Source organism: Hippocampus zosterae, chromosome 16 (assembly GCF_025434085.1).
Source record: "Hippocampus zosterae strain Florida chromosome 16, ASM2543408v3, whole genome shotgun sequence".
Taxonomy (NCBI): Eukaryota; Metazoa; Chordata; class Actinopteri; order Syngnathiformes; family Syngnathidae; genus Hippocampus; species Hippocampus zosterae.
In genome coordinates this window covers 7550053-7570662 of record NC_067466.1, presented here as the reverse complement: position 1 = coordinate 7570662, position 20610 = coordinate 7550053, and the positions used below count along the sequence as shown (strand labels likewise).

The following is a 20610-nucleotide window of genomic DNA, read 5'->3' as shown; positions in this document are numbered from 1 at the left end:
CACTTGCGCCGGCCCAGTGGCAACACGCACCAGCAATGTGTTGTTACAGCCCTCATGCCCGCGACAGTGTGAATTTCGCAAAACGCGGAATAAACGCTCATATTATGACTTTCAACATAAAACTATTAACGAGGCAGGACACCTTTAGGCAGCCTGATATACCAATAAGCATTTATTGAAATGATGTAATATTATCGTAACGGTTATTTTTACATGAAATTATTATTTTTATGCAAATAGTTTTTTTAAACAAAAACGACTATGTGGTGAAGAATCTTTCCCGTAGATTTATTTCTTACCGGAAGTTAACAGAACGTATCGTTCCAAAGGGTGAAATCTGGTATGCTTGACAAATCTTTGACCGCGAACGAGCCAATCGGCTGTGGAAGGCAGAAATGTCCCTGTGGCCGCCATTAAAGAAAGGAATCCATGAATTCAAATGGAAACCAACAGGAACCGAGACAGAAATCATGACCGGAATCATTGTTCGAATCAAGGCTGATGCCATTTTTAGCGGCTTTTACGGGGATGTATTTCGCTTTTAGAATTAATTTCGGCATGGAAGAGTGCGACGGAATATTTTTTATTTCTTAACCTGAGACCGTTTTTAGGGCTAAGGGGGAGGGGGAGAGTTGCATCTGGGCTCTCCTTTTCTTTTTGTTTTATGAACATTTTTGTCTCCTGGAAATCGATTGAACTTGGGATGCTTTTGAGATGTCGCCCTGAAGATCAGCATAACCTATTTTGTCAGCTTTAAAACCCCGGCGGGTGAACTGAAATTGGAAGGTTGTTAAATAAACTATCCTCCAGCCAAATGTTGCAGAAATTATTACTCGCTGATTAAGCTTGAACATCTCAGAAAAGACAAATCTGAACATTGCCCTTTTATTTCCCGGGAAGTGAAATGATGGCGAGTTGGACCTCGGACTGAAGAAGGATGAGTTCTTGTTTTGTGCCAAACGGGGCCAGCTTGGAGGATTGCCATTCCAATCTATTCTGTCTGGTAAGAGATTTAAAACTAAAGGAAAGCAGCCATTTTTAACTAGCCGAGAAGCGGCTAAGCTAACGTTAGCCTCGGAGGCATCACTTTGATAGCAGCTTAGCAAGGCTTACGGCCCGTCGACCTGACATCATTTTGGGACAACGAGATTCCCACTCCGCGAATGTTACAAGACAATGTTTCCATTGAACAAACACCTCGTCTCGTCTCGGGTGTCACACTACCATGCTCTTTACTACACCTCTACCGGATGTACTAAACTGTTGTGGTCACGCCACTCGCACGTTTTGTATTTTATTTACATTTCTCGTCAAAGTAAACATGGCAACAAATTGGCACGGAAATGAAGTGTGCTGGAAAATAGTAAGTGCCACTTTGTGTGTAAAGTTTCAGTTTCTCTGAAAATCTTTTTTTTTTTTACCCTCAACGTGGTTGTTGTTTTGAACTGTTTTCATTCGCTTTGAGTAAGTTCCTACTGCCACAAGCGCACGAACTGCTTACTTTGGGAAAACAATGACAAACAACAGTTTTTTTACGGTACTGACATGCGGTGTAATGGTTTGACTTAAAATCCTGACATTTGATTGTTTTCCGTGTAAGCATTTGTTGACCAATTAAAAAAAATTACGTTGTTTGTCATCATGTTCGCAAGTGGCTTAATCTCCTCCAGATTCTCGAGTATTCACACCAACTAGGACACAGAGGCCCCGGGCTGATTATTATATAATCTCTGGCATGCATTTCTAGACATTACAGACATCCAGGTTGCTTCAGTTCCCAGCTTTTCTGTTGCATACTAAAAAGCTACTGGGAGTTGTCTTTGGCATCCAATGTGTTTATCTGTCTCTCAATATCTTTTCCCCTCATCACTTGTTCTAAGTTGTGGCAATGTGTTTGTCAGTTGACATTAGTCCAAGCAGTTGAGGGGCTTGCTCTCTTGGCTGTATCGTGCACAGTTGACAGAAAATGGAAAGGTCTTGCTGCCTGACATTGTATTACTAATGATCTGTATCTGTTTAGGTTTTGTTTTGCGGCTAATTGACTTGTCTCCAGCCTTAACTGATTCGCTTGCAAATTAGCCACCTTTCATGTGTGCTTCCAAATGTTCTTATTGGAAGCCCCTGTGTTTGAGTTCTTCCTTCAGAGCTATAAAAACAGCAGCCAAATGACCAGTGACCTGAAAATGCAAAAGTGTACAGTACCCATAATATTCCAAACATTGTAGTGTTATAATAGCACAGTCTTTTACCACCAATTGACTCAGCTCCAGCTGTCCACCCCCAGAAGGTAACATTTCATTGCAAGAAAATCCCTACTTTCAGTTCTACTCTGGTGCGCACGGGGTGTGCACTGAACACGTAATTACAATGTTTATGACAGCACTTGAAGGCTGCACTGGATACAGTGGACAGGCGAGGTCCAGGCTGGTAGAAGGCTGTCTGGCTGGCATTTTCCTGCGCACTGAGACTAAGCATAACACCACTACTGTTATGACTCGCACACAGAACACACTCTGCTTTGTGGTTTCACGAAGAAAGAATGCATGCACATTGCGTCGCCCCCCTCCTCATTAGTGACTACTTTTAATTCAGCAGGATAACAGTACTGGATAGTACTTAGAATGACGTCAGCATCCCGGCTCATTTGACAGCTTTTCGAATCAGGTAGATATTGTATGAAAACAATGTAGTTGTTGAATCTGTTGTTCAATTTGGGAGTAAATAAGGAATGCATGTTGGTCACATCACTTGCCTATTATGTCGGAGCTACTTATCCGTTCCTTCTGGTCACCGTCATAAAAACCTTATGGGTTGGGCAATGTTTGACCAACATCTCCAACTGTTAAAAAAAGTGTAAAAATATGTTAACCACAGTGAAAACAATGCATCACTCAAGCCTAACGTTAATGTCAATTAAAAATGGTCACAAATTTGGAGTAGGGCTGAACAATTAATTGAAATCATTGTGATTTTTATTTCTCTCACTCTTTAAAACATTATAATTGAAGATTTTTTTTTTATTGCGCAGACCAACGCCCGTCATTGTCAAGTTCTCGTCATTGTGAAAGCGCCCTGAATGCACCATGTGGCTTGTGCTGCAAGCTTGTGATGTGTTTGTGATTCTGTTCTTCCTAAGCGTAATTTAGGCAGTTTAATGATACACTAGTTGAAATTTACTGTCAAACTAAACACGCAACAAAAAGAACTACACAGATTGAAAACATGCTTTGTTTTGAAAACATCGATAGCGCTCGAGCTAAAGTCAATGTAAAATCCCATTGATATGCTAATGATAAATTTGCTTTGGCAACTTTGGCAGTGATATTCCTTCATTTAACGAATACAGTATTCATTCATAAATGCTGGGGAAACATAAATACACGGGTAACATAACAAACACAAATTATTCACCATCTGTGAAAATTGGTTTTCATTCAGGACACTGCCCCTAGAGGCCAACATGTGCAGGAACAGCCAGTACTTCTTATTAATATATATTTTAAAATACCATTATTGGAGTGTAGTCCTATTGTTCTTTCTTACTAATTTATATTCTTGATTAGTTAAAGTAATATTTAAATTGAGTTTTCAAAGATTGAAGGAATTTTGCTTGCCTCAAAATTCAAGTCTCCTAATTCTAAGCACTTTTTTTTGGAGAGGGGGGTCATACCAACACACATTTCCACATGACATGACATGAAATACAATCCACTAAATCACAGGTTAGCTCGGGAAGCCCTAAGATTCGTGAAAATAAAAATAGAAAAATCACATAACATAAAATCAATATGATAAAGAGCCTAGCTTGAACGTGTGCAAAAATGCAAGGCTTCAAAAAAGTGTGTCTACCGCGGAATGAGCAAGAAGCTTGAATTTCCCATATTTACAAGGTCATTCTGTACTTGACAGAAGTGTTCAACATGCAGGGATGAATGGAAATTTGTCTACGATAATAGTTTTGAATAGTTGAGTATTGGTCACTTATATCTATACAAAGTTTTGAAATGAATAATTGTTTTGTTCATTGTGATTTCAGTCTGGAAAAAAAAATTAAAAATTCCACAATCACCCAGCCTTCGTTTTGTGAGTCATTAGATGTTTCCTGCATGGTGATATGTCTCATGACATCTTGTTCATGCTCAAAAGCAAAACTCACAACATGCAGGGATTTATGCTTGCCGGTTGAGATGCGCCGAATTCTCCCAGGGTGAGAGTATTTGACGAAATGTCCTTGATTGACCAATGGGTAAAAGTCATGTTAAATGAAGCCATTGTTTTTATATAGTAAGTTGAGACAATCTATGACCAAGTGTTCTGAACTCTGGTTTCCATTGCCATTGTTGTATTGAGCAGAGTTGATGCTACCCTGGACCCCCCCAACCCACGCCCCCTCTTCCTTACACAAGTGGAGGCCTTAACTGATGTAATGTTGTTGTTCTTTAGACAGCAGTCTAGTTGAATCAGAGATTGGCTTGACATTTACCGTGCCCGCCTCACTTTTCCGAGGTTCAGAGAGCCGGAGCAGAGATTCTCTGCTCCGGCTTTCCCGTGTTCGGAATTTCCATATTGTTCTTCTGCTTGCATGGGTTCTCTGTGTTTGGGTTTCCTCCAACACTGCAGACATGAATGTTAGGTTACTTGCATACTAGAAATGCCAATAGTTTACGTCTGTACTCATACTTGAATATAGGGGGGTAAAAAAAAATGCTCCTATTTTTTTGGACATTGTTATTGTTAGGTAAACACGGCAGACCGGATTTTGTCAGCCAACTGCTATTTACCCTCCACAAACGGATGCACTTTGCTGGTGATGACAAACTTGGTGGTGCAACGATTAATCTACAACTAATTGCTAATTATTTTTTAATTTATTTTAAACAATGAAATGTTAAGCTCCGTTAATCCATTTTCTAATCCGCTTATCCTCACAAGGTTCGCGGGTGTGCTGGAACCTATCTCAAGCTGTCTTCGGGCAATAGGCGGGGTACACCCTGAACAGGTTGCCAGCCAATCGCAGGAAACATTCAGATACATTATTTCTTTTTTGTTTACACTTCTCCATATGCTCAGAATTTCAACTTTTTGATAATAAACATCAGATTTCTGTAGTCGTCTATGAGTGTGGACTCATAACTGTGTGTCGGTGCGCGCATTACAATGAATTTGTGAACTTTAACTTGTTCGTGGGCTCCTTATGCCCATAAGATTTTGTTAATGTTTCAGCTTATTGTGACCGGCTAAAAACACATAAGCCAGCCTGTCAAAGACAAGGAACTCCTTGACTTTTTATTCTATGGGCCCATCTGGAGGTTTTACTTTGCAACAATATACCAGTAATCTTATCGCAAGAGTTGCACTGAGGCAACTGGACGTATTTGAGCAAGTTGAAGCCACACTTTTGTGTGGCATGGGTTCGTGCGCGCACTTCTTTGGTGGTTCAAGCGGCTTCATCTATGGGTGGGCACTCTGCAGACGAGGCTCAAAACATGCTTTTGTGCTCCAAATTTCCTCTTGTGCGCTCGTAAATGTGGCACAGATCAAACAACGTACTGCAGCCTGTGCCTACAGCACACAGAATGCTGGGGGCGGGGTTTTCTTCCAGATTTTTTTTTCGATGGAACATTTTGTTGAATGCATTTTGCATTGATATTGATCATTTCTCTATTGCGATGCAAATTGATATTAACTTATCGGCTACAGATAAAAGCCTGAAACAAAATTACATTTTGTTTGCCAGAAGCATACTTTAATGCAGGAAATTGGAGAAACGATTAACCAGAAACGGAATCAAGCTCCCCCATGGCCCCCCCCCCAAGATGGCGCCCGAGTAGGCAGCCTTCGGCAAGTGCTCTTCAAGAGCCTTGCTTATTTGTTCTTTTTTTGTTGTTTTTGCCTTTTTTTTGTCACATGTTGTTTGTTGTTTCATCGTGTGGACCTGATATAGACTGTTTTCAGCGTTTTTTGGCCACGACATTCGTCAAAGGAGAAATATCTGTGCGCGGTGGTTGCGCTTTCTCGGCAGCACGCCTGTACCAGCACAGATTTTTATTGGGAGGAATGTCGGCGCCATTGACTTTCGGTGCTGGACAGACCTGGGGCGCTTATGTTTTTTGCGCCTATAATGGGCAGCATTTTTCACAACCCCGTTTTGTTCAGTGGCTATGTCGGCGCTGTTGGACAGTCAGCGTTGGTGCGGCTGGATGCGTATTTGGAACTGAAAGTCGCTGCTTGGAATTGAAATGGATTTCCATGAGACAAGAGAAGTGAACCAATCTCTTTTTTCGTCAATGGCTGCTACTTGTTGACTTTGAAACTTGGCTTGTAGCCGAAGTGTGCACATTTTGAGCATGACGTCTCTGATCCACTGGTTAAAGGACACTTTGATTCTCTCCTCTTTCATCTCAAACTGCTTCAAACAACAAAGCGTGTGACGGAAAAGTGGTTAGGACTGCACGACTGTCCGTGTTTTATGTTATGTGTCGTTTATTATTTTACTTTGTTAACTGTTTTGTTAAGCGGTTTGTTACAGCTGCCGCTGTTGTGAAAGTGCTATATAAATCAGCATGTATTGTATTGCATTGCATTGTATCTCAGTCCCCAGACCTCAACCCCATTGAATGAAGAGGAGAGTTCAGAGAAAAGGACCTTGGTCGGTGAATGATTTAGAGCGGGGGTGTCAAACTTATTTCACTTTCTGGGCCGCATACGGCCTCTGTAGATGTCAAGTGGGCCGGACCATTAAAATTGTACCATACTCGGCTATAAATGACATGTCTTTCCTTTGTTTTGGTCTAAAGAAGCACAAGAACATTAGGAAAATGTTGACGTTTAATGAACATATCTTTTACAAAGTATTTCATGAAAGATTTCCTTAGACAAATGTGCAATTTACTTTTATCATTTACATATATGCATTGCAACACTGAGTGTAAAGAGGCACAAAACTTTAACAAGTAATCGGTATTGAAAAATACAGTAGTGCTTTTTCAGATTAAACGAGATTTATTGTTTGTTTTTTTTTTTTGCTATCTCAATACTGTAAATTGGACATGTCATAATTCTTAACCGCCAGTTCCATGAATTGATATTTTAATTATGTTTGAAAAATATCAAAACTTCTTTCATGTTTGAAAACGAGAGGAGACGAGTGAAACGTTGCATTGAGGGGTGAGGGAGGGGCATCCATGACACCGTTTGGTCAACATCACCTGTTGCTCATGTCATCTTGAAAGGCAAGAAGGCAGCTGTTTGAACCCCCCCCCCCCCCCCCCCCTCCCACCACCACCACTGAGATTTGCAGCAAAGTGGCCAGGGGGAAGGTGAACAGCTGGCAAATTCGGGTCGTAACCCTCAAGTTTGCGTCACTCCTGCAAAACATTTTGCATGTATCCTGTGGATTTGGTTTGAAACTGCCACCGAATGGAGCAGCAAAATGGCCGCCTTTACCCTACAAACCAGAACCTGTACGCACAAGCTAAAGTTTTTTTTGACATTTATCGTAGTAGAAAGAGATTCCAAGGTTGCGCAGTGTTCCGACATACTCTTATGCACACAACCTCATTGTTAGCCAAAGTAATGTTTTTGCCGTCTTGCTGATTTGACCCAGTTTGAATGAGATTTTTTTTTCTTGTCATTATCGATATTGACTGGTATGAAATATTTCAGTAAGGGGCAGTCACAAATTAATCTTTTAGAATCGGGTTTCCTATCGGTTGTTCTGTCAATCGCTTGAGTATTTGCCACCCTCCTAACTCCTCCTCACACCTGCTTTTTTTGTTGTTTTCGTAACGTGTTTCACAGTGATAAGCGCGCCTCTACAAATAACACTTAGGTTTGCCAAGGTTGATGTGTATTAACACTGGTCCCACTTAAAAAGAAACCATATTTCCATATATTAAGGCTGCTTCGATAGCCTGCAGTGGTTGTGAGGACTTACCCCCCCAAAAGTGAAGGTGTGTAGCTGACTTTGATTGTGGAAATGCAGGATGTATTTGGCCTTATTCTTCAAAATCTGGCTCAGCAGGTTTCGTGTGTGTGTGCGTGTGTTATTTAAATGCATCGACCTTGCAGCTTTAGAGCTCACTTGACGTTTGGCTCAACATTCATGCGCCCGGAACACAAAATGTGTGACCCCCGTGCGCTTCATCATCCAAGCAACAGAGAAGACAAGATTACTATACTCTTAAACTGCCAGCATATGCCAAATTTTGGAGATTGGTCTTGTGCGTATTTATGTTTTTTCATGTGCAGTACTTTGATCCATTAATGATATACTGTATACTGCATAACATATTACTTGTTTTTAAATCTTGAAATGGCCTTGTCCCACCTTACCACTAGGAGCTCCTCTGCCCCGACGCACCCGCCCCGGTGCGTCAGGTCTGTGGACCAGGCACTATTCGAGATACCGAGAACTAAGCAGAGTTTGAGAGGTTTTCCATTGTTGGTCCCTCTCTTCGGAATGACCTCCCACTGAACGTTAGGCAAAGCCCCTCGCTGTCCATCTTTAAAAGCTCTCTTCAAACTCATTTTTATTCTTTGGCATTTGATTCAGAATGAGACTTAGTCTTATTGTTTTTGTGCTTTCTAGTGACTTTGTAATTGTTTTATTGTTTGTTGTTGCATTTTCGGTAATTATTTTTGCTCAATGTACAGCACTTTGTGTAGAACGGTGGTTGTTTTTAAGTTCTCAAAAATAAAGTTGAGTTCATCGAGTTCAAAAATGTTTTGATTCTCCTGAATAATTGGTTTTGCTTAAATTGTTATACACCGGCTTTTCATAAAATAATGAGGACTTCAGCACTATTAATCATTTTATTCCAGTTCTTTAATGTGAGCTGTGGGCTCGTCTTTGAATGGATCCAGGTTCAACTTTTCAGTGCTCGAAAGAATGTAGTCAGTAGCTGTTTTCCTCACGTGCACTTGCACTCTGTTTACTTTATCAACAACAAGCAAAAACAAACAGGCACGTCTGTGTTTTCTTTCGGCCATCGCCGGATACGAGGCATTCTCACTGCCAATATCGTGTGGAACTGCTTGGAAGTCTCACGCTAAATATCTTTTTTCAGTCTAATTTTCCATTGTGGAAATTTTGTGTTTCAGAGGACTTCTGATGTAATGTAATTTCACTTCAAGACAATGACAAAATGTTTGTTGTTGATGTTGTGTGATGAGAATAGTGGCTGCAGCATTTGCATTACATCTAGTAGCTCACAAAACTGAGGCTACTCACATTTGCTATCTTTTCACGGGACCACTGAAGCAATGAGGCTGCTTCAAAGCCATCACTGTACCTCTTGTATAATGAAGTCAATTTACTTTTACCCTCAAAATAACACAAGAGCACCGATTGTTTAAACTGCCAGCAATAAAAGTGAGCCCACCCCTCACTGAAAATGTCAATATTAGACCCAAAGTGTCAATATTTTCCGTGGCCACCATTATTTTTCCAGCTCTACTCAAAACCCTCAAGGGAATGGAGTTCACTCGAGCTTCATGGGCTGCCACTGGAATCTTTTACCAGTCTTTCAAGATGTTCTCATGGAGCTGGTGGATTTTAGAGACCGTGGGCTCTATTTTGGGTCAAGTGCAAGTGTAGTGTCAGGCATAGTGTAAATTTGCAGAGGTGGGTTGCAAGCTTACAAGCCAGTGTAGAGTGGCAGATCTGAAAAAGGGGCGTTTTGCGCCATTAGCGCTGTGAACACAGACAACTTGATTCGCTGCCTCAAGGTCCGACATTAACAGTGGCCACAACGTGACTGTGTCATGCCACCTTAATTTCAATTATTCTCTTCAGACTGGGCCACCAGTACAAATTTAATAAATAAATATGATCAGCTTTTATTGTCAAATATGCTCTATGTGGAACATACAGCACAGATGAAATGACTTTCCTCCCTCAACCACAGTGCAAACATGTAATGCTAAAATGTGTTAAAATTTCACAATACATAAATATATAAATATGTTAAATACAAATAAATAAACAAATAGCAACAACAGACAACCCAGGGCACTTGAATTGATCAATCATCGTTGCTGCCTTCACCCCCGCTGTGCACATATCCTCGCGCCATTTGCTGACAAAAGTTTGCGGTGTGTATTTGTTCAGTGTTGTTTTTGTTCAGAGCGAGTGCCACTTTTGGCTGCGGCACCACAATTTGACCTTATGGTATCAGGGCCACCATCCAAAAAGGCTTTCTGTCAGATCCCCTATAAAGTGGCTTCTCTCATCCCCCGTGAATGCCATGCACGAGAAGCGCACTGGTCTTGACATAGCGAAATAAGAAACTGTTTTGCTGTCGTCCAGTGGCAGGTCTCAGCATGCGAAGTGCGGTTAAAAGGAGCTGCGAGCGGACCTCCTTGGGCGGGTGATGTAAAGTTTGCCAGAATAACAAGCTGATTAAAATGAATGGAAATAGAATGAATCCATTCCAGAACTAAGTCGCCTTTATGCACAGCCGGCACAAACGTACGACAGGGAGCGGACTGCGGAAGCCCCCCCGGGCATGGGTAAGCACGTGGCTTTGGGAACTTCCTGCAGAGCTGCCTGATGACTCGGCCGCACCACAGTTCCGGTGTTGTGACCGCCACAGCGCAAGCCCATCCCTGACATGTTCCAGGGTTTTCTCATGGCACAATCACTTGACGCTTGAGAGCCTGCTTGTACATGTTCAACAGATTCATTGGTGAATATCGCCATATTTATTTACCGTGCTTCCTCAAACCTCGATGACAAAGCACCTTGAGGCTGACAATTTTGCTCGTCAACATTGTGCGTAAACAATACGGAGGAGAAAAGGTTCAATCTCAAAGTTTATCCATGCAGACAACTCAAGCAAATGCATCTGGATTTATTTAGAGTTATCCAAAGTGCCTGTCTGGCTGCTATCCACATACCGTCCTCTAAGTATTCTAAATATGTAATTTTGCCAATTTAGATATTTTGAGCGGTGACGTATGTTTCATGATATCTCCAGGATCTGCGCCGCCTATTTCTTAGCTTCATATAGAACAGGCTCGAGGCCTGACATCACCCTGTATAGACTAAGCAGCACAAAAGATACAGTCGATCGGGGGTGTCAAACTCGTTTTTGTCGTAGACGACATTTTAATTACCGTTTCCCTTGGAGGGCTGTTATGACTGAAACCAAATAAAAAAAGTCAATAATAACGGTTGAGTCAACTATTATTTTAAGTTACTGTCATGAGGGGTTTGGTTACAATAAAATGCTTAGAGTATGTCTCTTATTTATTACATTTTTAATAGAATTTTAAATGTTGATAGAGATTTTAGCAAGTATTGTGGAAGTGGACATGTTTGAATTGCTTTCGCAGGCCACATATAAATGATGTGGCGGGCCAGATCTGGCCCCCGGGCCTTGAGTTTGATACCTGTTCAGTAGATTTATGGTGTAGTTCAGAAATGGTACTTGCATGGTAAATGGAGCATTTGTAGTGGCCCGAATTTTGTTAAGCACAGTAGCATCAGTCGTTAAAGAAAACATGTAAACACAGCAAGAAGTATAACCCAAGTGGAGCAGTGGAACTTCAGTGGTGGGAAAACAATCTTTTCTCTGACGCCGGTCGACCACCAATTGATCTGGACTTTTATTATTTGTTCCGATAAGAAGCATATGAAATTTAATTAATCGAGTTCATGGTCGAACTCCAACCAACATAAAACCTTTATTATCGGTACAGATAGTTCGTGGTTTATGAAACATTAAGTTCTTAACAGTCATGCGAGTGTAAACATAAATTACTTTTGTTTGTAGTTAACTTCTATGAAGACTGACAAGGATTTTTTTCCCCCTGCGTTTCTTTCTCTCTCTTTAACATTAACTAACATGGGTGTCAAAGCTAGCCGCTCTAAATTCAGTAAATGACTATATCTCATGATAGTTAACGAACAGCGAGCCAGACGGAGGTTGTCTCGTTTGCAATTGAGCTCGCTCCCTTTAACTTGTGGGGGCCCGAAGTGATCATTTGCCGTTTACTGCCAGTTGACAAACATGGTTTGATGTGCATTAACACCATCCGCCCCGTAACGCACTTCAAAAGATGTTTGCTCCTGCAATGTGTTAATGATTTGATGCCGGCTGAAATGATCGCAAATGGCTCATGCGCTCTGCTGATCACTTGCGTGATGGGATGGTTCAACTTCCCAAATTGTTAAACTTCGTATGTTTTTCTGCATTAAAAAAAAAAATCCAAATTGTACAACCTTTGGTGCCGTCAAATCTTGTACAGTATCACTGCTCGACATTTATCAGTGATGTGATGATATTTTTGGAGTCCTTATACTGCACAAACAAGTATTTTGACTAGTATGGTGGTGGTGACGCGTAAGCATTAACCAAGCATACAATGAGAATTCTCTGACGTCATCCCTTCACAGTTAACAAGCCTGTAGGGGTTATGATATGTTGTACTAACCCTCTATTAAGCCTTTGAGGGACAGCTGTTACCACAGTGGACAGCTTATCGTGTTATCGGGTTACAGGTTATCATTATTGGTGCATGAAAGGGTTAATCTCGTGTTTTTTTTTTAACTCATTCAGTACCAGCCAATTCTGGACCAAGTCTGAAAACGTTTAAAAATGTCTTTGGAGTGAATGAGTTAAGCATCTCAGCATTCACACTTTCTTTCTTTGGATTACAATTACTGTATGTTATCAGAAATCAAATCTACTGCAATCTACTGCAAAACCGACTGATAAGAATCGTATCAAGGCTCCAGGTTAACACCCCCCCCTCCCCCCCATACACACCTTTTTTTTTTTAACTTTGAGCACATTTGCCCCTAATTGAAAAATGTTGAATCGAGTTGCAAAGTAAATATTCACAATTCCTCTTATTTGTTGACAGTATTTCTAATCATACACAGTGACTCGACCCTGAAGAGAATTTCATGCCTTGTTTTGACGGGACTGTTTCCTCACACAACGATTTGGACTCATTATTAGGATTTGGATTACACATCGCAATGGCATGTCACAATCTCCCTGCAACACTGAATTTTTTTTTTTTTTTTTGATGGGGCACTTAATGATGGAGAGCTCATGCTGTTCCAATGTTTGAAGTTTTCGCTACTCCCTTATTGTGAAGTCACATCACCGTAAGTAGTTGTGTAAAAAGACGACACCCTGTCACTTGACACATAAAACATGCAGTGTACTTCCAAGTACAAATGGAATGCAACTTTGAACAGAACACCGGTGGTGAAATGTGTCATTCATACTGAAATTTATCACATACAGCTGCACCCATCATTGAAGTAGATCAGTGTCAGTTTGCGGCTGTACAAATTCTTTTGCAATGTATCGACGCATCAGCGGACCACTTTGACAAAGTTTAGAGCGATAGATTCAATCCCGGGCTCCTTGTCTTAAAGTAAATGTGACGTTATTCAACACACGTTGTCTGTTTCTTAGTTGAAGTTTTTCGCTCCGGTGTAACGCACGAAGCAACATTTGCTGCCTGTGTCTATTTGACATGATGTAATATAATGGCTTTGATTTGAACAGCCTCTAAACATACTTTGCAGAAACAAACTGCTTGTTGCTCATTGTCAGATGTTGCAAGCCCAAACTGGTTCCAAATGACTGACAAAGCAATGCCTCTTAAGTAAACTACGGGACCTCCTTTCTGTTCACCGCCATGTCACTGTTCAGAGTGGCAAACCAGTTAGTCAGCAACAAAAATAAAAAAAATATGAATACTCATTTTTAAAATGGCAACTTTAAAGGTCGCACAAGCTCGAGCGGATTAAAACTCTCTCATTGTTTTGAATTTTAGGGGTTAGGTGTAAACATTTGTGGCGACCCGGTGGGCAATTGCTTAGCACGTTGACCTCTCAGTGCAGAGGTCGTGGGTTCGATCCCGGCTGCGGCTTTCCTCTGTGGAGTTTGCATGTTCTTCCCATGCCTGTGTGGGTTTTCTCCGGGTAGTTCGGTTTCCTCCCTCAGTCCAAAAAACATGCATGGCAGGCTGATTGAACATTCGAAATTGTCCCTAGGTGCGAGTGTGAGCGCAGATGGTTGTTCTTCTCAATGTGCCCTGTGATTGGCTGGCAACCGGTTCAGGGTGTCCCCTGCCTCCTGCCCGAGGACAGCTGGGATCGGCTCTAGCACCCCCCGCGATCCTTGTGAGGATAAAGCGGATCGGAAAATGAATGGATGGATCCAAACATTTGCGGTCAGTCTGGAGGGAGCCCAGAGTTCTACTTTATCCTCACATGTAATTGTATGCTATGGTGTTGCCCAATCGGAGGCCTCAGCAATATCTACACCCACCCACCAGCAGTGCCATCAACACAACTAACACTGCAAATCTCCCATCTTACGCCAAGCCAGAAAAGACCACTGCTTTGGCACAAACACAGCTAATAGCTTGTTCAGGCCCGCTGCTTTCACAGTTAATATCTCCCCAGAATTAAAATGGATTAATTGCTGGAATATAAAGAGGGACAGCCTGCTAACTCAGCCTGAACGGCATGGAAATGAAATGGCCGTATTGGCACAGATAAGTTAATATGGGAGTTGATAGCTGAAGGAGATGACATGTTCTATGTGTCTGTTTTACTTTTGCCAGTGTTCAGCCAGACAAGGGCTTTTGAGCCGCAGTGGAGCCTTATGTTCCATCTCTAATACCTCATGACCCTGCTGCTGATTTACTTCCCATGAGATGGTTTCATGTATGTTTAGTTCACTCTGTTCAAGCCAGGATACATTTGTTCAACGACAAGCGCTCCACAGCGCTGGCCAATAATGAGGATTAAAGTGTGAGCATGTTTACGCTAGTTACATGTTTCATACATCTTGTTCCCGGTATTCTAGATTGTCCATATTCCCCCCCCCCCCATGTTTAGTTGCCTTTGTACTCGGACTATTATATCCATTGTATAGTGATTGATGACTTAGTAATGTAACATTTAGTGATTTGTGTATTTGAGCAAGCATGGGCTATTGTATTCATAAACATCCGTTTGCCACAGAGATTGTGTGTGTGTGTGTGTGTGTGTGTGTGCGCGCAGAGCAAGTGGAGGCTTTATTTGGCTCATTTTCAAGTTTTGCATTTGGAGTAGTACTTGATATCCCCCGCGCATAACTGCACTTTCATTCAAAACACAGTTTTTACATTTCGAGCAAAAAGACAGTATCAAAAAGGAGAGTGACATTGGTTACATAATTGTGCATAAATGTGACAATGCCTTTCCAGTTTTAGCACAGATTTTTTTTTTTTTGCACTATTCAATGAATTATGTAAAAATAGGAAAATAACACGGGGATGCCCCGGTAGAACTTTTTCACCTCCAATGTGCAGCCTTTTGTATTGGCCGACACTGATCTAACACGATATCAGCATGAAACGTACATGCTTTTATTCATTATTTTGTAGTATGTATTGTTCGAAAAAATTTCAATCAAATTATTTTACTCAAAATAGAATACAATAGTCAGCAAATGTAGCCGTGAGAAAAACTGGGCATTTAATCTAAAGATTTACTTATTCAATTGAATTTCAACATCAGGATATTCCACAATTGAATAGACGACAAAAAATATATATTATAAGACCTGGAAAATAACCTCAACCTTTTTCTGTAATGCTGCTTCAGTGAGTGATGAAGTTGGTCATATAAAACTTGACTTGCCACCGCGGGAAACAAGTTATGTACTCGGTCAGCTGCTAAAGAAAAAACTACTACCACACGGCTAACATCACTCTTACGCTGCGCTACTTTGTTAGCACCCTCGACGTTTGGATCACAAACTGGAGGCTCTGCATGCTAAATCCGGGTGATAGAAGTGCTCGAGCGCGCACCGAATTAACTGCTCGTGTCGGACATTTTACATTCAGTCTGATATAATCGAATGTGCGTTTTTATTATTTTGCTGATACCTGTTTTAGGCTGAAATATATCAGATTGGGACATTGCCGATCACGAAATGCGATCACCTGCAGCTCATGCTTTGCAGCCTGCAGCCAACTAGAGACCAGCCTCTGTGCAGTGTTGCATCTTCTCCCCCTTTCTTTTAACACTGCACATTATGAACCAAAACAGTAAATGAATCATAATCCACACTGTTTGTTTAATTTAAAATAAGGATCTGTTTTTGTATGATAAATTGGTGCAGAAATTTGGATAAAATGTTTTTTTTGTCTGATTCACCAATTGATTGAAAACATATTTTTTTCATTTATTTTTATATATTATTTTGTTATTATTATCATACAAATATTAACATGACCTAATGTGAGCAGCTCTACAATTGAAAAATGTGCAGCTAATGTGATGGGTATTGGATTTCAGTCATGTAAGGGTCATTATGGGAATCGGCAGCATAAAACCCTGATCGGAACACCCCTCCGTATTCACTATCAACCAAATGAATTCTTAGTCATAGTTTACAGCCGTAATTAGTTGCATGTCAGCCCTCATACATGTGTTGCCTTGATTGTTGCATTTCAACCTGAGCCAACTGATAACTTACAACACCAACAGATATGCACACTAACCATCTCCTTTCCCCTTCCCTTGCAGGCTGACTTGACAGGAATCAAATGGAAGAGGTTTGTTTGGCAGGGTCCCACCTCTGCACCCATACTGTTCCCGGTGACGGAGGAGGACCCCATCCTGTGCAGCTTCAGCCGTTGTCTGAAGGCAGACGTGCTGAGTGTATGGCGACGCAGCCAGCGGCAAGGTCGGCGGGAAATTTGGCTGTTCTGGTGGGGGGACGACCCCAACTTTGCTGATCTCATCCACCCCGAGCTTGCTGGTGAGGACTGCTTGATGTACATTCCCATTATGGCGTTTCTTTACTGCACAGTAGTACGTGTTGTTCCTTATGACATCCGGACGGGCGAGATGGGACTTTCTAGGGTTTGAGTGCGCGCGAGAGTGAGTGTATAATGTACTTTGCAGCTCATATCACATCAAAGTCTGTTTACAGGTCTTGGGAAGTGCAGCTGCATATGTGATAAAAGTATTTTATGGCTGCACTGGAAGCCGCAGGAATTCCAAAACACTTTAAAAATGAAAATCTGGGGTTATGACCGTTGACTTGAAAGTGAGTTTAGCGCTGCTTTAGTTCCAACTGTGCCTCCATGCCAAACACTTGTGTACCTGAGAGAGTTTTATATATATGGTAGCACTCATGTTTTGGCTTGAGTGCCAAAAAAATGCAAGCCTCTGCATCCATCAATTCGGTTGCTTTATTATTTTTTAAAATCAACTCTTCATTGTGTGTTTTGACTGTGATAAAAGTGCAACCCTTTTAACTAAATCACAGTAGTTTGGGTTGCATTTGCAAATTAGGTGATTAAAGAAAACAGGCACTAAATGTGATTCACTACCCTGGCAAGGAATACAATCTATGAATATGAAATCAACACCTCCCTAACGACGTCACCATTCGTTGGGAATCACTCAAGCCAGAAGAATGATAGCTGCAAAACCTTTACACTTTCCGTTATCATAAAAACGTAAAGATAAATCACACTGCTGTGATAGGTTATTGGTTGTACAATGAAAAACGATACAGGTTTCAGTGCCTGTCAGGTGGGCACAGGGGATAGACTATAAGTCGACACCACGGGGAAATGTAAAAAAAAAAAATCTGTGACTGATGAGGCAGCCAGCCACACTGGTAGTGCCAGCACCTGTAGGGGCACCGCTGTCTCCGTGGAGACGGTGACTATCGTGGTCTCATTTTCACATTAGTGTTTGAGAAGTGGGAAAGGGGCGGGGGGCTCGTATCATTGTGAGTACTGTACTGCCATGCAGCACACTAAACAGAGCATGTGTAGCTATTCTACAGAGAATGAGCAAGAAATTATGCTGATGTAAAACTGCGCTCAGCTCCATCTTAACTCGAGCGCAGCGCACAGGTGCAACCATGTGGAAACAAGGAAACTGCGTCCACCCCTTTTTAATTCTCCCCCTTGTCACTCACTGTAACATTAGCGCTGAGAGCGGGAAGAGGCCATTTGTGTTCATTCTCTCGGCCATGTTGATTGAACTTTGGAGGCTGAGATAAGCCAAGGCTTTGTATCACTGCCCTTCATTATTGGACATTGCGGCTGAAATGGAGTCGGAATGAAACGTGAAGGCTTCGATGGGTGACCCATTCAGGTCCAGGCATTCCCAGTTATAACCTGAAGCTTATGGCTCAGGTCTAATAGGGAGTGCTTACATTTGAAGGCAGAGTGGGTGGTATAAATGAGCTATATTAGGGATAATCTTTAAACCCCAGCGAGGGTTTAACGCATGCTTTGGGCAGGTTCACACCAGAAATTTGATGATTGAATATCGCTAAGAGCAGCTGTACCTCTTGGGAATTGGAAATGATGAGTCATCCTTTTTAAGGACTTGGGGCTTTTGATGTGCTTTTTTTAAAAAACTAGACCAATTATCATTTTGAAAACCTATATTAATTTGTTTGATGGCACCTGATGCAAACAGACGCAATTTCTCTTCCTCCAGCTGAACCCAATGATTTGAGGGCTCTCAGGCATACGTGCATGCGTGTGTGCATGCTTCGGCTATTTGTTGATTTTTTTTTTCCTTAACCCATATTCTGTTATTGGAGAGTTTCTGTAATGTGGCAAACGTGTGGTTTTGTTTGTTTTTTTTAGGTGTGGCAAAATACTGTCGACAGCAGGAATGTGCAACTTCAATTATGGAGGTGGCCCACAATTTTTCACTTGTAGCATGTCTCCCCTCCAAAAAGTAACATTGGGGGAAAAAAAAAACACACACACATTTTTTTTGGGGGTGGGGGGGGATAGTGTGGGCTGCCAGTTGCCCATCCCTGTACAGTATACGTCATATTTATTGTATCGTATGATCTCTTTAATTGAAACACCACGTTTGCCCTCAGCCATAACCACGTCTAAAAGAACAACTAAATGCTCCCTCCACCAAACTTCCACAGTGGAAATTCTGCCTACACACACACACACACACACACGCCCAATCTTCCAGTGATCTGATCGCCTATATCGAATCTTATGTTGGGCGCAGCCTACCTACAGTCATCAGAATAGAAGTTTACCATTTGACTACGAAAAGACTTTGACAGGAAGTAAAACAAAACTGCGGACTCTACGATTACAGCAGTTGGTATGCAAGTGTTGAGTTCCGAGCGTACCACTGCACTTCATACGACAATGCAGAGCGACAAAAGCCACAGGTTCTTCGTTGAAATCATTTGGAAAAAGGTAATTTGTGAAAATGTTTACTATTTTCAGTATTGTGCATTGCATGTTTTGAAAGCAGCTACGTTGTTTCTCAAGAGCAAGCTCTGCTCGCTTGTTAACAAAAGAACTTTAATATTTTTAGATTCAAATCACACATCGTCCATGTTTTTTTTTTCTCTCTATTTCCAGCCTTATATCAAGCTTTAGCTGCAATTTTGGTGGTTACCATGCAAATCTGCTTCTTTCCTCTCATTTTGGCAAGCTGAAGTGGCACCCGTTCCCCCTTCTCTTCAACCCTCATTAGATTAGCGGCCTGTGAAAGTCTTTTAATTTTGACCGAGTGCCATTTCTGTAAACCAGTGTGCCAGTAATCCCTTCTCTCCAGGGACATGGCTGGAGAAGGAGTTGAGCCAAAGAGATGAGGGCAGTCAAGAGCGGAAATTTGAGGAATCTTTTAACGTCGCACACTTTTAATCACTATTGAGGGAAGGTGAGGGTAACAAACTACCAAGTGCTGTTTATACATCGTCGGACAATCAGCCCTTACCTCTACTGCCACAATGAGAAAAATCATTCTAATCTTCCCCTGGCCTTGCACTGAAATTGTTCCTAAAAAGTGAATACCATTGCTGGATTAAATGGGAGCCCCCCCCTCCTCCCATGGGTGGGGGAATATGCATGTATTCTTATGCAAATACAAAGCTCTCTTCATCGACCTCTCCCCTCCAAAGCTGTTGCAGTCTTCTGACCAGGGGCATCCAAAGCAAAAGATAAATGGCTGCCTTCCCCGCCTCCCTAAAGACACACTGATCTTTTCAGGACAGGAATTTGCAATGGATGTCTGTGTGTGGGAATAGTTTCTTCATGGTATGCCTCCTAAGTTCATGGTAGTTTGCCTCGGTTCTTGTTATTTTCCACTCGAGTCCCAGTGGTATTTGGACAACGTTTTGATTGTGGTGTACATTAGTGGTTGTAGGGCTCGACATCAATGAGTCTAGCCCGGCAGATTTGTTTCACACACAAACGTGGCCTATTGATTTCAAATTTGGTTTATGTACGCATCCTTTAATTGTACAGTGTTGTCAAAAAATGATTACACAACTATGAAAGTTGAGCAAAGCAAAATTTTTATTGCAAAATAAAACTATCTGGATCCCACTCCCAAGGATGACGTGAGCGTGTTGGGTGAGTCTATGTTGCTGTTGAGAAGACTGCATTTCAGGAGAATCATTGTTTTGACTTTCCTTGCCATTCTTGACTTTCCTATTGTGTCTATTTGTCAGACCTCCACCACAATAGTTGTCATTACATAATTTAATCGTAAAAATCCCTGTCTGAAAACGTTCAGATCTTCCTTATTTAGAAACAATACCCCATGAGACCTACATCAATGTGCTCCTTCTC

The 20610-nt window shown here is 41.6% G+C and overlaps 1 protein-coding gene across 1 annotated transcript in view; it reads left to right on the top strand.

Moving 5' to 3' along the window:
- Positions 1-367: 367 nt before the first annotated feature.
- The window catches only part of med13a (mediator complex subunit 13a), a 76846-nt gene continuing 56603 nt past the window's right edge, over positions 368-20610 (top strand). The window contains exons 1-3 of the mRNA XM_052047719.1: positions 368-786; positions 901-1003; positions 16550-16784. Of these exons, the coding sequence (XP_051903679.1) occupies positions 938-1003; positions 16550-16784 (301 nt within the window). The 5' untranslated portion in view covers positions 368-786; positions 901-937. The remainder of the gene's footprint in view (positions 787-900; positions 1004-16549; positions 16785-20610) is intronic.